This window comes from Symphalangus syndactylus, chromosome 2 (assembly GCF_028878055.3).
Source record: "Symphalangus syndactylus isolate Jambi chromosome 2, NHGRI_mSymSyn1-v2.1_pri, whole genome shotgun sequence".
NCBI lineage: Eukaryota > Metazoa > Chordata > Mammalia > Primates > Hylobatidae > Symphalangus > Symphalangus syndactylus.
In genome coordinates this window covers 41,240,970-41,256,306 of record NC_072424.2, presented here as the reverse complement: position 1 = coordinate 41,256,306, position 15,337 = coordinate 41,240,970, and the positions used below count along the sequence as shown (strand labels likewise).

At 51.9% G+C, this 15,337-nt stretch overlaps 1 protein-coding gene across 5 annotated transcripts in view; it reads right to left on the bottom strand.

The window, feature by feature from the left end:
- Positions 1-4,697: 4,697 nt before the first annotated feature.
- The window catches only part of RRP12 (ribosomal RNA processing 12 homolog), a 71,698-nt gene continuing 61,058 nt past the window's right edge, over positions 4,698-15,337 (bottom strand). For all 5 annotated transcript variants that reach the window (XM_055253336.2, XM_063628766.1, XM_055253342.2 and 2 more), the window contains 8 exons: positions 15,060-15,227; positions 14,766-14,938; positions 14,428-14,553; positions 12,170-12,219; positions 8,837-8,909; positions 6,938-7,005; positions 6,532-6,614; positions 4,698-5,194 (listed from right to left, as the gene is read on the bottom strand). In XM_055253336.2, coding sequence (XP_055109311.2) covers positions 5,089-5,194; positions 6,532-6,614; positions 6,938-7,005; positions 8,837-8,909; positions 12,170-12,219; positions 14,428-14,553; positions 14,766-14,938; positions 15,060-15,227 — 847 coding nt within the window. In that variant the 3' untranslated portion in view covers positions 4,698-5,088. The remainder of the gene's footprint in view (positions 5,195-6,531; positions 6,615-6,937; positions 7,006-8,836; positions 8,910-12,169; positions 12,220-14,427; positions 14,554-14,765; positions 14,939-15,059; positions 15,228-15,337) is intronic.

Sequence of the window (15,337 nt, the reverse complement as noted above, 5' to 3'; positions counted from 1 at the left end):
AGTAGCAAGCCACTACACCATCTACCTACGTTCTTAGTATTTACTGATGATTGACCGCAGCCTCAAAACCCAAATCCAGGCATTTCCATGACGCATCACTGAGATTTGAATGGGAGGAGGAAATGTGCCACTGCATCCCTGGCCTTGGATAAGTCAGCTGGCCTCTAACAGCTTGGCGTTTCTAATGGCAGTAGCTACGTCAAGCATAATTTCAGGAAATGGCAAACCAGCTTACATTGTCCCAAATCAGGGTTATTTTCTGGAGTACAGTCATCTACCTACTCACAATAATGTATATCAAAAATAGAACAAAGAGTAGTCATCACGGCATTTTCTAAATATTCCTTTGCACACGGTCTGGCATCTAGTGATGGCATTAAATTCCTGCATACAGCAAAGAACAACATACGTATGGACTCAAAGATGCTTTGTAAACTGAGCTATGTCTGCTGGGCAGATGTTTAAAGCTGAGCCATTGAAAATGATGTTTATAGCTGGGTGCAGTGGCTCATGCCTGTAATCCCAGCACTTGGGGAGGCCGAAGTGGGCGGATCACCTGAGGCTGGGAGTTCAAGACCAGACTGACCAACATGGAGAAACCCCATCTCTACTAAAAATACAAAAATTAGCGAGGCGTGGTGGCGCATATCTGTAATCCCAGCTACTCAGGAGGCTGAGGCAGGAGAATCACTTGAACCCGGGAGGCAGAGATTGCAGTGAGCCAAGATCGCACCATTGCACTCCAGCCTGGGCAACAAGAGTGAAACTTTTCTTTTTCTCAAAAAAGAAAAGAAAAGGAAATGATATTTATGAAGCATTTACATTAGCATACGGTAAGAACTTTAGTCAAGTGCAAATTTAGAACACAAATTGTCCAGGCATGGTGGCTCATGCCTGTAATCCTAACACTTTAGGAGGCTGAAGCAGAAGGATTGTTTGTGTCCAGGGAATTTGAGGCTGCAGTGAGCTGTAACTGCCACTGCACTCCAGCCTGGATGACAGAGCAAGACCTTGTCTCAAAACATATATATATATAAAATGTAAACTTGCATTTTAAAACCACATTTTTTTTTTTTTTTTTTTTTTGAGATGTAGTCCTGCTCTGTTGCCCAGGCTGGAGTGCAGTGCCGTGATCTCAGCTCACTGCGATCTCTGCCTCTCAAATTCAAGCAATTCTCTTGCCTCAGGCTCCCAAGTAGCTGGGATTACAGGCATGCACCACCATGCCCAGCTAATTTTTTTGTATTTTTAGTAGAGACGGGGTTTCACCATGTTGGCCAGGCTGGTCTCAAACTCCTGACCTCAGATGATCCACCTGCCTCGGCCTCCGAAAGTGCTGGGATTACAGGCATGAGCCACCGTGCCCAGTCCCATTTTTCCTTTTTTTGAAACAGGGTCTTACTCTGTTGCCCAGGCTGGAGTATAGTGACATGGTATCAGCTCACTGCAACCTCTGCTTCTCAGGCTCAAGCTCTTCTCCCAACTCAGCCTCCGGAGGAGCTGGGACTACAGGTGTACTCCATCACGCTTGGCTAATTTTTTGCAGAGACAAGGACTCACTATATTGCCCAGACCAGTCTCAAACTCCTGGGTATAAACGATCCTCCCGCCTCAGCCTCCCAAAGTGTTGGGATTACAGGTGTGAGCCATTGTGCCTGGCCTTACATTTTTTCCTTAATTAAAAAAAAAAAAAATAGCCCTATGTATATTAAAAAAAAAAAAAACAGAATGAAATGCACTAGTAATAACTGAGAATTTGGTGGAAGGATTGTAGCCCCTACTTTTACTTTTGTTTTTTCCAAATGTTCTGAGAATCTTTATCACTTTTATAGTGAAATATATATGATTTTAATTTTTAAAATTACCCTTTGAGGACACAAAAGCAACCAAGAAAAAAAAAATGGGGAAAGGACTCTGAGGACTGAAAACAGGCTACCTGAACTTCATAAGCAATTTTGTTACATGTTGCAAACAGTACAGAAAAAACACCCTTCTTGGGACTGATCAGGCTGTAAGTAAGACTAGCTCTAAAGATGGCCACTGGCAGGAATGAACTGCCAGGACAGTCCCCACCAAGCCTTCTGCCACAATCACGAGAAGGGAAATAGTGAAGGGGCAAGGTCAGTTTACCCTGACTCACCCATGGCCAGAAGTGTCACAATGTGGACATGACTAGACGGCCTCTGCAAACCCCCAAAGCTTGATCACTCCCTTGGCCAACTGCAGGGTTGCGGTTTTCGGAGTCAAGCAGGGTAGGATCTGTTTTCCATTTCTGAGAATGAGTTGGAGGATGGACCCCAGAAAAGCAAGCCTCAGATTGACATTCCCAAAAGCACAAATTGAAAATCTGGAGAGAGCTCTCAACTTTCCTATTCACCCTAAAATTGGATGAATCTTTTGTTGATGAACACTCCTAAGATTCTCTTTCGCCCCCACTGTTGAAACAACACTGACTTTTTTTTTGAGACAAGAGTTTTGCTCTTGTCACCCAGGCTGGAGTGCAACGGCGCGATCTCAGCTCACTGCAACCTCCGCCTCCCGGGTTCAAGCAGTTCTCCTGCCTCAGCCTCCCGAGTAGCTGGAACTAGAGTGTGCCACCACACCCAGCTAATTTTGTATTTTTAGTAGAGACAGGGGTTTCACCATGTTGGCCAGGCTGGTCTTGAACTCCTGACCTCAGGTGATCCGCCTGCCTTGGCCTCCCAAAGTGCTGGATTACAGGTGTGAGCTATCGTGCCCAGCCTCAAGAACACTGACTTTCAAAATACATGTTTTAAGCACCTGAAGTTTCGGGGTGAAGATTAATTCTTGCCTCTGCATCAAGATCACTTGCATTTGAAGTCTACTTCCAAAAGAATATGGCATTCAGCACATCACTAATGCCAACCTTTCTAGGTGACCTGCCTTTCCCATCTTTAAAAGAAAACAAAGTTTCTTGGAAAATGTGCTATTATATAACAAGGAGATTGGGTTCACGCTTTTTTTTTTTTTTTTTTTTTTTTTTTGAGATGAAGTTTCACTCTTGTTGCCCAGGCTGGAGTGCAATGATGCAATCTCAACTCAGCCCAACCCCTGCCTCCCGGGTTCAAGTGATTCTCCTGCGTCAGCCTCCCGAGTAGCTGGGATTACAGGCATGCACCACCATGCCCGGCTAATTTTGTATTTTTAGTAGAGACGGGGTTTCTCCATGTTGGTCAGGTGATCCACCTGCCTTGGCCTCCCAAAGTGCTGGGATTACAGGTGTGAGCCATGCCTGGCCTTTTTTTAAAAAAGAAACGAACAACACCAATAAGCCGGGCGCAGTGGCTCACGCCTGTAATCCCAGCACTTTGGGAGGCCAAGGCGGGTGGATCACAAGGTCAGGAGTTCGAGATCAGCCTGGCCAACATGGTGAAACCCTGTCTCTACTAAAAATACAAAAATTAGCCGGGCATGGTGGTGCATGCCTGTAATCCCAGCTACTCGGGAGGCTGACGCAGAATTGCTTGAACCTGGGAGGCAGAGGTTGCAGTAAGCTGAGATCGTGCCATTGCATTCCAGCCTGGGTGACAGGGCAAGACTCCGTCAAAACAAACAAACAAAAAACAAAACACCAATGCTGGGCAATTGGCTCATACCCCTATCTACTTTACACAAAGCTTCCCAGTGCACGTGGTCACATTTCCTGAGAAAGGAAACAGGAAAGGACTGGGCTTGGCTTACTTCGACCCAACTTGTGTCCAGAAGTGTAACAATGGGGAGTATGGTTAGATCTTCTCTGCAAATCTCTCATAGCCACTCCTGACCACCTTTCTTGCTTGCTCTCCAATTCTAGATTTCTGTGAACAAGGCAAGTAAACAGTGCCACCTCTGGGCCAAGTGTGGTTCCTCTCAGCTTTTCCTAGCCCCAAATCATTGGGAGGAAATGCCCTAATTTGGGGAGCGCTGGATCCAGTTAAGACTTGGGTCCCCTTAGATAATGAGTGGAAGAGTGTGGTGGGACAGGCTGCCAGGAGGTGCACAGGGCCTCCTGGGACCATTATCAGAGCCAAGTGCCTTAAACTAGAATGGAAACGAGGAATATGTGTGTGCGCTCGCCTCACATTGGGAGGATCTGAGATGGGAAGAATGTATCAGTCAGGTGCTAGGGCACAAAGCACACTCATATTGGGGTGTGGGAACAGTGCTGGGGGTTCTTTGCTTCTGGCCGCCTGTGGGATCGTATTCACACGAGGGGACCTGGGCTGACAGCACAGTGAGTGACCTCAGGACCTCTGTGCCATGCCTTTCTCTGCTCCAGACCCACAAAGCTGGACCAGTGAATCACATCGCACAAACAGATCCCCTGTCTGGGAAAAAAAGAATGTGGGAAAACAGGCAGGTGAATGAACCAGGCTATGCTGGGCACTTGGAGGGGCTCAGCACTTTGTTGAATCAATGAACAAAGATGCTGGAGAGACTTGTGCCCAGGGCAGCTGGGGCAGTCCCTGGTGCTGAACTGCAGCTCTCGACACCAGCCCTGTGGCATTCGCTGCCCCTCCTGACACAGGTGGGTGCTCCCAGGCAAGTTCCAAAGCCTGTCCTATGGGCAAAGCATTATGATATGCCCTGGACTGGATGTAAGGAGTTAGGAAGAGGTCAGGCCACTGCCGCCAACAACTGGACACTGTTCTTACCCCTGAAGGGGGCAGATTATGAAACAGTTTCTAGAAAAAAAATGCAGGATGAGACACATTTATTCTACATCTGGTCACAATAAATCTCACCCAGACCACAGCCAGAATGCCATGTGGCTACAAGCAACTGGCAGAAACGGAGATCATCTGTTCTGGTGCTCATGGCCACTCTGGGCAGAAAGCAAAGGTGCCTCATGGCACCTACTCAGAGGCAGAGGCCACATTCCCATCTCCAGGCACCAGGGATGTCTCTGAAGGGTGATTCCATTTGGAGTTTCCAAAATCCAGGACTTCTGAGAGCCAAGCCCTAGTTCCAAGTCATCCTGAGTCCAGGCTCTGCCAGAATCTTGAGCACCTGGAGCTGGTGGCAAGGCAGCCTGGGGGCTGAAAGGGCCTCAGACTGGACCACAGGGCAGCCCAGGGGCCCTGGGCCTCAGGGCCGACGACGATCCTTTCTGCGGTTTTTGTGTCCCACCTGGGAACCTCGCCGGGCAGCCTTCACCAGGCCTTTGAACTGTCCCTGCAGCTTCATCTTCTTCCTGCAGGGCCAAGGAACAGAAGGGTCACATCTGGCTGAGAATAGGATGCCCCCTCCTGATGCCAAATGATGGCTCACCCCCAGCGCCAGCAGGGATGAGAAGGAGGCCTCCAGGTGGTGACCAGTACCTGAACTGGGCAGACCACACGTGGTTCCAGCTTCCACACGGCTTATGTCCTGACCTGGACATTCCACTTTGGCACAATTATCCCCCTGGAAACAGGCCTCCCTTCCATTCTTCCTCTAATGTACGTCCACAGAAGGTCAAAGCTCCCTCTGCCCACCCATCCCTCCATTGAAAGGTAACCTACAATCCGCAGAAGCTAGAACTTTAGAACACCATTTCCCTAGTAACATTAGTTTCCAAAGCAGCCCTACACATAACCCAATTTAAGGGCCAAAGTCGGAAACAACCAATAAAGGGATTAGAAAAGCAAATTATACAAAGCTATTAAAAATGATGACTATGGCCAGGCGCGGTGGCTCACGCCTGTAATCCCAGCACTTTGGGAGGCCAAGGTGGGCAGATCACGAGGTCAGGAGATCAAGACCATCCTGGGTAACACAGTGAAACCCCGTCTCTACTAAAAATACAAAAAAAAGTTAGCCGGGTGTGGTGGCGGGTGCCTGTAGTCCCAGCTACTCTGGAGGCTGAGGCAGGAGAATGGCGTGAAGCCAGGAGGCGGAGCTTGCAGTGAGCCGAGATCGTGCCACTGCTTTCCAGCCTGGGCAACAGAGCGAGACTCCATCTTGAAAAAAAAAAAAAAAAAAAAAAGATGACTATGTAGAGTATGTATATACCAGAAAACATCTGTATGACATAATATCATGTTTCAAGAAGCAGTTCAGGGCCGGGCATGGTGGCTCATGCCTGTAATCCCAGCACTTTGGGAGGCTGAGGCATGCAGATCACGAGGTCAAGAGATCGAGACCATCCCAGCCAACGTGGTGAAACCCCATCTCTACTAAAAATACATAAATTAGCTGGGCATGGTGGCACGCGCCTGTAGTCCCAGCTACTTGGGAGGCTGAGACAGAAGACTAGCTTGAACCCAGGAGGCAGAGGTTGCAGTGAGCCAAGATCGCACCACTGCACTCCAGCCTGGCGACAGAGCAAGACTCTGTCTCAAAAAAATAAAAAAATAAAGAAGCAGTTCAAGTCAGTAATACAGGTAGGTACCAGCTACATGATATAGGTGCATGTTAAAAAAAAAAAAAAAAAAAGCTGGAAGAGACTCAAATTGAGTTGAGAGTTTAATAAGGCCTTCCCTTCTTTAGAGCACTCTGCTCCCTCATCCCCACCCATCCTCCAGCCCCTAGCCTAGCACAGCGTCATACCTGCGGTTGAGCTTGCTTCTGTTGAGGGGGATGTAGGCATAGGGATCGGGCCGGCCTTTCTTCTTCACATCACCTTTTGCTTTCTGCTTGCCCAGAGAAACAGAGTCAGCTAGGAGGGTGGGGTCCCCCTTCTGTCCCTGCCCTACACTTGACAGGCCCCATAACCTCCCTTCGTCCTCTGCCTTAGGTGGTGCCAAAGAGCTCCTGTATCCTTGGAAGGCCATTCAACAAGGTCCCCCATTTCAGATGCCACAAGGTCTTGGCATCTGAACCCCTTCTTCTTTCTTGGCCTCAGTTGAGTTCCAGGAAGGTGCCGCTCAGGACAGTGATGGGCACAGCTCCTCCTTGCCCCTCCTTGGCACCTGTCCAGTGCCAGGAGACCCCATGCCCTACATGCAGCTCTTACCTTGGCCTTGTATTCGGCCCCAGGCATAGGCTTCTTGGCCACAGGGCGATGAATGCCAGAGCCTCCAGCTATAGGGAGAACACAGGACCATGAATCAGGCAAAGCCAGGGCAGCCTCCTCCAGAAAGGCAATGGGTACCCTCTCTGAGAGAGCTGCCAGGGAGCAGATGAGTGAAGGCCAGGAACTTGGCTCTGTCCCCTATCAAACCAGGATAAAGACCTTCCTCAAGGAGGGACTGTTTGGTGATTTGACAGTTAGATCACTGGGCTCCTCAGACTGACCCAGAATCCTTACAGCTTACCAGAGACCTCTGGGAACACATATATTCTCCACTAACACACTAACAAAAAATAACCCTTATTCTCCAAAGTCAGACAGAATTCAGCCAGCCAGCCAGGTTCAACTCCCAGCTCTGCCACTTACAGCTCCAACCTCAGGCAAGCCTCTTAACCTCATCTGTAAGAGAAGGCATCTTAGGCTTTCCCCTCTTATTTCATTTGGGTTTCACACAAACACTGAGATAGAAGGCAGCTATTTTTTTTTTTTTTTTTTGAGACGAAGTCTCGCTCTGTCACCCAGGCTGGAGTGCAGTGGCGCGATCTCGGCTCACTGCAAGCTCCGCCTCCCGGGTTCACGCCATTCTCCTGCCTCAGCCTCTCCGAGTAGCTGGGACTACAGGCGCCCGCCACCACGTCTGGCTAATTTTTTGTTTTTAGTAGAGACAGGGTTTCACCGTAGTCTCGATCTCCTGACCTCGTGATCCGCCCGCCTCGGCCTCCCAAAGTGCTGGAATTACAAGCGTGAGCCACCGCGCCCGGCCAGAAGGCAGCTATTTAACCCATTATAACAGACGTGAACACTGTGGCTTACAGAGATCAGGATCCTCGCCCAAGGTCAGCTGTCTTCCCCAGCCTGGACTTCAACATTCAACGACAAGTTGTGGATGGAATCCTACCATGCCAGCTCAGGAGGACTCTCTGAGATGACCAACACGAACCACCCCCATTCCTCATGTTTTTGCAGATGAGAAACTAGAAGCTCAGAGACAGACAGTGTAACCAGGCCAAGGTCACACAGCTAAGCAGAGGTTGGGCAAGCAGCCCTGACCCCAGGTCTCTGCCTCATCAACTGGCAGGTACTCCTGCCTCAGCATCACTCCATCCCAGGGCACAGTAGGTGAGCTGGCCCTGGCTCATGGGTGCCATAAGCAGAAGAGCCATGAGGTTGTGCAGCTGTGTTATGATGCTCTAGCACTGAGGACACACCAGCTACTGGAATCAGAGGCTTCTCACAGGAGCCCCTGGATCTCCAGATGCAAAGCAAGGGCTCTGCTGCAAGGGCTTGGGGGCAGGGGTCCTGCATGGCTGCCCTGGGAGGAAGGAAGCAGAGGTGAAGCCACCTTGGCACTTCTAGCAGCTGCTCTAGGAGGGCAACAGCTGGTGGGCCCAGAGATAGAAATAGAGGGGAACCCTCTGGCCAGACCCAATATCAACCTTCCCAGTTCCCTGCCCTGACATCGGCCAAGTGGCTTCTCTAAACCCAGCCTGACCCAGGGTTGGTGCCCTTAGGGTGACCGAGAGAGGCAAGCAGCTTGCAGAAGGGGCAGGCTCAAGCCTCTTGGAAGGCCTGGGTGGGTGGGAAGGAGCTGCAGCTCAGGGCTCCTCAGAAAGCTGGTGGTTCCATGCACAGATCTCCTAACCCGCAGGCTCTCCCACACCCCCAGGGCCCCTTAGACTCCAGGCCCGTCTTGAGTGTCATATCAGCCAACCTCTGTTGGTGCCGAGTGAGTGCAACCAGGCTGTGCACCCTCATGGCCCTGCCACCCCTTCCTGTGACTCCCCTCCCTAATGCAGGTGACAGGGATCCATGTGTCCCAGGACAGAGGAGTGGCAGCCTCACCTTGGTACTGAGGGGGTATCTCCAGCTCCTCCTCCTCAGCCTCTTTCTGGTGCTTGAGCTTCTGGTGCTTTTTCTATAGAGAGAGAATAGGTGGGGAGTGAGTGAACCAAGGGATGTGCCCATCCTCGGGAATGCCAACAGTAACAGCAGAGTACCCTGCATCAAGCAGGAGAGGCCCTCCGCTAAGCACCCCACCTCTCACTTACAGACGGGGAAACTAAGGCCCAGAGAGGGCAAGGAACTGTCCAAGATCACAAAGCCAGGCAGTGCAGGAGAGAAGCTCTGGCCACGTCCTGACTGCCGGGCTGGTGGTAGCCGCTCTTGCTCTGCCTTTCCACTCTGGGCCCCACCCAGGCCTGCAATTGCCCAGAGGGCTTCTGACATCAGTTTACCCAGCCTTCCTAATGGGGAAAATGAAATCCCTGGCCTCTTCAGAGAGAATAGCTTTACCAGTTCTTTGCTTCACACAAACCCCACCCCACTCTCCCTATTAATCACTCCCTTACTGATGCCCTACTAAGTGCCAGGCCCTGGGGACACAGGGCACAAGATCTAGTTCCTGTGCTCCAGGGGCTCTCAGGTGAGTGGGAGACCCCTGCTCAAGCCAGTCATCACTGATCCTCAACAATGCTACCATCCCAGCAGGTATGAACATGGACAGTGAGACACGTAAGCTCATCAATTATATTCAATAGGAAGTGACAGAGCACCTATTGGGCGCCTGGCGCTGTGTTAGGCAGTCCAAGGCAAGGAGGGAGAGCCCAACAGCAGCCCCAGCCCACCAGATGTGAGCCTAGAACCAACAACCAGGCCAGGCAGAGGCATGCTGTGCAGGGAGGGGAGGCAAACAGAGGCAGCCTCAGCTGGCAAGGCTGGTCCCTGCACAGTGGTCTGTGCCACTGTGCCCCAGAAACCTCTAGAAACTGCAGATTCCCAGGGCTCCAGCTACCCAGGGGATTCAGAGGCAGGCTCAGAGGCCAATCAGGGGAAAGGTGTGCCAGGTAAAGGGATCAGCATGGGCAGAGCGAACAGGCTGCAGCACACACAGGGTGTGCCTGGGGGACGGGGGACTCCAGGTCCACTGGCCGAAGCCCAGCTGAGTGGGCTCCTAGTGGAGAAACAGGAACTGGGAGGAAGCTGACTCCAACTGCAATGTGGGGGGCGATGGCTGAGCTGGCTCTTGGTTCAGCTGGTGCCTGGCCGACGGCCCAGCCCGCTAGCCTTGAATGGAGGCAACTACTTGAACCCCAGCACTTCATGCTCCCACAATGGTTGGCAGAAGTTAGAACTTGGCTGGGCTTGGTGGCTCACGCCTGTAATCCTGGCACTTTGGGAGACTGAGGCGGGCGGATCACGAGGTCAGGAGTTCGAGACCAGCCTGACCAACATGATGAAACCCCATCTCCACTAAAAATACAAAAATTAGCTGGGCATGGTGGCACATGCCTGTAATCCCAGCTACTCTGGAGGCTGAGGCAGGAGAATCACTTGAACCCGGGAGGGGGAGGTTGCAATGAGCCAAGATTGCGCCACTGCACTCCAGACTGGCGAAAGAGAGAGACTTCATCTCAAAAAAAAAAAAAAAAAAAAAAAAAAAAAAGAGTTAGAACTAAGTGCCATGCAAGAAACCCTCTGGGGGTCTCAGTGGCAGGAGCCAGCCACAGAGTGCAGCTGCCCTGGGGCCCTCTCAGTGCCTGCAGACAAGGCGTCTGCCCAGTCCCGCTCTGCCTGGGGCAGTGGGGGCCATCCTTAGAAGGCCGTGGTTGGTTCTCCCCAGCCAGGAAGAGGAGTACGCTGCTAAGGATCTGCAAAGCCACATGTGAAGATTCGCTCAAGGAACCCAGGAGGCTTTGACTGGAAAAGGATTTCCAGGAAAAGTGAATAATCAAGTCACCATGGCTTACTTCGCATCACTAAGTGGCAAGCACTGTACACAGAAACCAAGACTTGAGCCCAGGCATTCTGGACCCAGGGACACACGTTTGGCAGATGACTGCCATCACCTGGAAAGGGAGACTAGACTGGCCTGAGGGTGGCCTCTCGGAGGGGCCCATGTCAGACCAAGCAGGGGAAGGACTCCCAGTAGGTGAAGCTGTCCCACAGAAGCGGTCGCCTGGGCGCAGAGAGGGGCAGGAGGGTTTTCAGCAGAAGCCCCACTGCTTTTCCTCAAGGGCATCCCAGAGGGGCTTCCCACATCAGAGGCTGCTCAGGTCCTCAGCTACTCTCTGACCCAGGATTCTGGATATGTACTCAGCTCTTCAAACAGAATTCTGCACTGTCACAATGCTCTAATAACAAAGCTCCTCCTCGGGCCATGCTGGACAGATGGACACTTGGCAAGGCATATGGGCAGACACTCACAAATATGACGCCAATGAAAATGGGGATGTGGGGAAGTGTGTAACACGGCAGGCACTATGGTAATGCACTTTACATGCCCAATCTTACCAAACTGTCCCAGTGACTCCACCAGGTGGTCTATTTATAACCCCACTTTACAGATCAGGAATTCAGGCTTTAAAAGGTTAGGCTGAAGCCAAGATGGGACCCCAGAGTCTGCCGCTTCCCCACCGATATCACTATACCCCTGATGTAGGCTCCTGTCACCTACGGGTGGTGCCCAGGAAGGCTGGATGGGCCGGGGCACAGTCTGGAAGGACAGAAAGGGAAGAAACTGCTCCAGAATGGAAATGTTCCACTGAGCTTGAGACTGACAGGTGTTGGGTGACGGGTTGGGCCCACTTCACCCTTGCTGGTTCAGGTGGGGCAGCTGAGGGGCTGTTTCCATCCTGGGAGGCAGAACTCCCAGGTCAATAGGAGTAATGGTGGCAAAGAGGTTGAATTCCTGGGCTTAGGAGACTGGAAAACCAGGGTTCAAATTTCTGGTTTGCACAGACTGAGCCCTGTGACCCTGGGCAGGCTACTTACCTCTGTACACTCCTCTGGTCACTGGGACAACGGAGTCCCTATCTTCGTGAGGCTATGTGGAGCCCTCAGCACAGTGCCGGACGCACAGCCATGCTCCCCCACGGTGGATGCCCCCACCCCATGCAGGAGCACACAGGGAAGCTGCTGCCCTCGCCCCTGCATAGCACATGCCCTCGCTAGAGAGACAAGGGTCTCTGCCTTCTTTCTCCTTTAACTAAACAATCATCACCCCGTCCTGCATGGCACCCACAGCCTTCTGGACCGCCTGCTACGCACACCTGTGAGGACGCACTAAGCATTCCAGAAACAGGGCAGTTCCAGTGTCTATGTGTGGTGGGGGTGAGAAGCTGTGGGGCCCAGGCTTAGGTCTGAAGCCCTAGCCCCCCATCCACAGGAACTACTCACACTCCTGATGATCACGTCTTCCATTAGGTCAGCCATGTCTTCATCTTCACCTGGAGCCAAAAAGGAGAGGCCCATGAGCGCTGTGGGAGCTCCTCAAAACCTACCCTTTCCTTCTGCCCCCTCCTGGCTCACCAGGCTGAGGGGCCACCAACTCCAGCCCCAGAAAATTGCCTTCCTCAGACCAATATCATCCTTCTGCTAGAAGAGATGAGACCCCTGGGCACTGCCCCTTTCTCCTTCCCACCCTAGGCCCTAGGGATAATGGCCCCTCAAAAAAGTGGTGATCCTACTTTTGAGGTGAATATGGCTTTGTTTGAAACTTTTTTTTCCCACTCACCCACCCTTCATCTGTTTGAGATTTGAAGAAAGCCCCAGGTTTCCGGGGGAGTCAGGCACTCCCACAGCTCCATACATGCCTCCACTGTGCCAGGAAGGCTCATTCTCCTGTTTGAAATCTCTGTCCCATGCAGTATGTGCTGGGCTCCATGTGGGAATATAAAGTATGAAACTGAGCAGTTGGAGGGAAGAGAAACTCAGGCGAAGTCAATCAACAACCAAGACAGTAGAGAGCACGTGACTGGCCATGTGTGGTGGCTCACACCTGTAATCCCAGCACTCTGGGAGGCCGAGGTGGGAGGATCACCTGAGGTCGGGAGTTCGAGACCAGTCTGCAACATGGCAAAACCCCATCACTACTAAAAATACAAAAATTAGCTGGGCATGGTGGTGCGTGCCTGTAGTCCCCGATACTTGGGAGACTGAGGCAGGAGAACTGCATAAACTCAGGACATGGAGATTGCAGTGAGTCGAGATCGAGCCACTGCACTCCAGCCTGAGTGACAGAGCGAGATTCTATCTCCAAAGAAAGCACATGACCAAGGGCTGAAGACTGGGTTTTCTCTGGGCTTGGCAGGAGCTCTAGGGGAATCAGGCCTAAAGGCTGAGGTGCCCAGGAAGGGCTACAAAAGGAGCTTTGAGCTGAATCCTGAAGAGCAGGGGGGTTTGGAAAGGCTGAGAGAGAGGGGAGGGGTCCTGACAGCCTCAGGAATGCCTGGGCACCAAGGGGGACAGGAGATGGGAAAGTATACAGGGGTGAGAGAGGAGCAGAGAAGACGCTAGACACGGAAATATAACAGGCACATGTACACCAAGTACATACGCTGTACCCGTTACACCGATTCATCTTCATTCCAACCCAGAAAAGTGGGTATTAGGATCGTATGATATCCACTCTGAAGCAAGGAAATGGAGCTAAGGAGAGGCTGACTGAGTGGCTGCAGTCGCGTGGCTGGTGAGTTGGGTGCATGTGGAGCAGTGAGGCTCTAGTTAGGAGGTGCAGTGAGACAAGGGCTCAGAGCTCACAGCACTGTGAACCGAACAAAGGGATGACAGGTGTGTTCTTGAAGACCTAGGTGTTTCTTTTTTCTTTTTTTTTTGAGACAGAGTTTCGCTCTGTCACCCAGGCTGGAGTGCAGTGGCACAATCTTGGCTCACTGCAAGCTCTGCCTCCTGGGTTCACGCCATTCTCCTGCCTCAGCCTCCCGAGAAGCTGGGACTACAGGTGCCTGTGACCACGCCCAGATAATTTTTCATGTTTTCAGTAAAGATGGGGTTTCACCGTGTTAGCCAGAATGGTCTCGATCTCCTGACCTTGTGATCCGCGCGCCTTGGCCTCCCAAAGTGCTAGGATTACAGGCGTGAGCCACCACGCCTGGCGAAGACCTAGGTATTTCTTAGCTAATGCGTGGATATGTGGAGAGGGGCCAGGAAAGACTAAAGAGAGCTCCGAGATGCCACACCGGAGGGACTCCCGGGCAATGTGAGACGTTGGGATTGGGAAGTTGGGAGGGTTTCAGCCTCTGGCTCTTTCTGCCTCTAAATCATCTTCAGGGCCTTAGCCAAGTTTGCATTAAAAAAAAAAAAAAAAAAGAGGAAGGAAGATAAGGAGAAAGGAAGAGGAGGGGGAGGAGGAGGAGAAAAACAGAAGAGACTAACAGCGTATCACACACAGTAAGGGGAAGTACCATTTCTGATAGTTTCCTTTGAGTTAAATATGTATTGTATAAATGGCTCGGTTACAACATAAAAAGATTTCTTAATGTTTCTCAAAAAAAGTTTGAGAAATTCAAAAAGTTTGAGGAAGCTGCCAAGAGAAGAGCTTCTCCGGTCTGTTTTTACCCATGCTTCCTCAGCAAGTGATCACCGAAGGAATAAGTGAACACGGTGAATAAATGAATGGACAAGCGTGTTGGGCCCACCTTTGGCGCCTTCCTCTTCCTCCATCTTGTTGCCGTCTGCCTTCTCCCTTATGATCAGCCGGCCATCGGCGCTCACCTTGAAGCCGTGGTCCTTCTTCCTGCCCCGGCCTGGCCCTGGCTGTGTGGCTGGGGTGGAGAGTTTGACATGAGGAGGTGGAAAGCCAGTTCCGTGCTACTCACTCTCATCATGACCAACAAGCCTGGCTCAGGGACCCCAAACGGGCACCTCTCAGCCTTGTCCATGGGCCTGCCATGGATGCCACCCCCTACCCACCACCTGAGAACCTGGCACCATGGCAAGTCTGTTTTCTGAGTGCACTGGCCAGCCCTGTGCTTACCCAGGACTCGCTGGGCCACCTTGGGATCCAGGAAGTTGAGGGGCTCGTCCCCACCACCCTCTTTCAGCCATGCCCGGCTCCTCTGTCGTGCCAGCTTCCGCTGCTCCTTGCCCCGGCTTCTTTCCTCCTCATTGTCCTCCTCGTCCTCTGAGTCAGCTAAAATCTCCTCAATGCTAAGGACAGAGAAGCCCCCAGTCAGAGTGCCCCCAGGAGAGGCGGGGGTTAGTGGGCATTGCCTGGGCAGGCCCTTGGGTTGGGGTGACACCAGGTCCCATGGCCCTAACATGGTCTCACCTGTCGCCTTTGCCCTGGGTGGGCTCCTCCTCCTCCTCTTCCTCTTCTTCCTCCTCTGTGGCAGCCTGGCTCAGGGCTCGGTGCCTCTTGGCCCGGGCCTCAGCTTTCCGGATGTTGACCAGGACTTTGTGGTACTCCTCGGGCAACAGCCTTTTCACTAGCTCAAATCTGGGAGTGGCAAGGAAGGGCTGGTGAGAGGCACTGGCCAGACAGCACGACCCAGAGGTAGTGTCCCTGGTAGGACTGGAAATCCTTGGCCCCTCATCTGCCCCACCCCA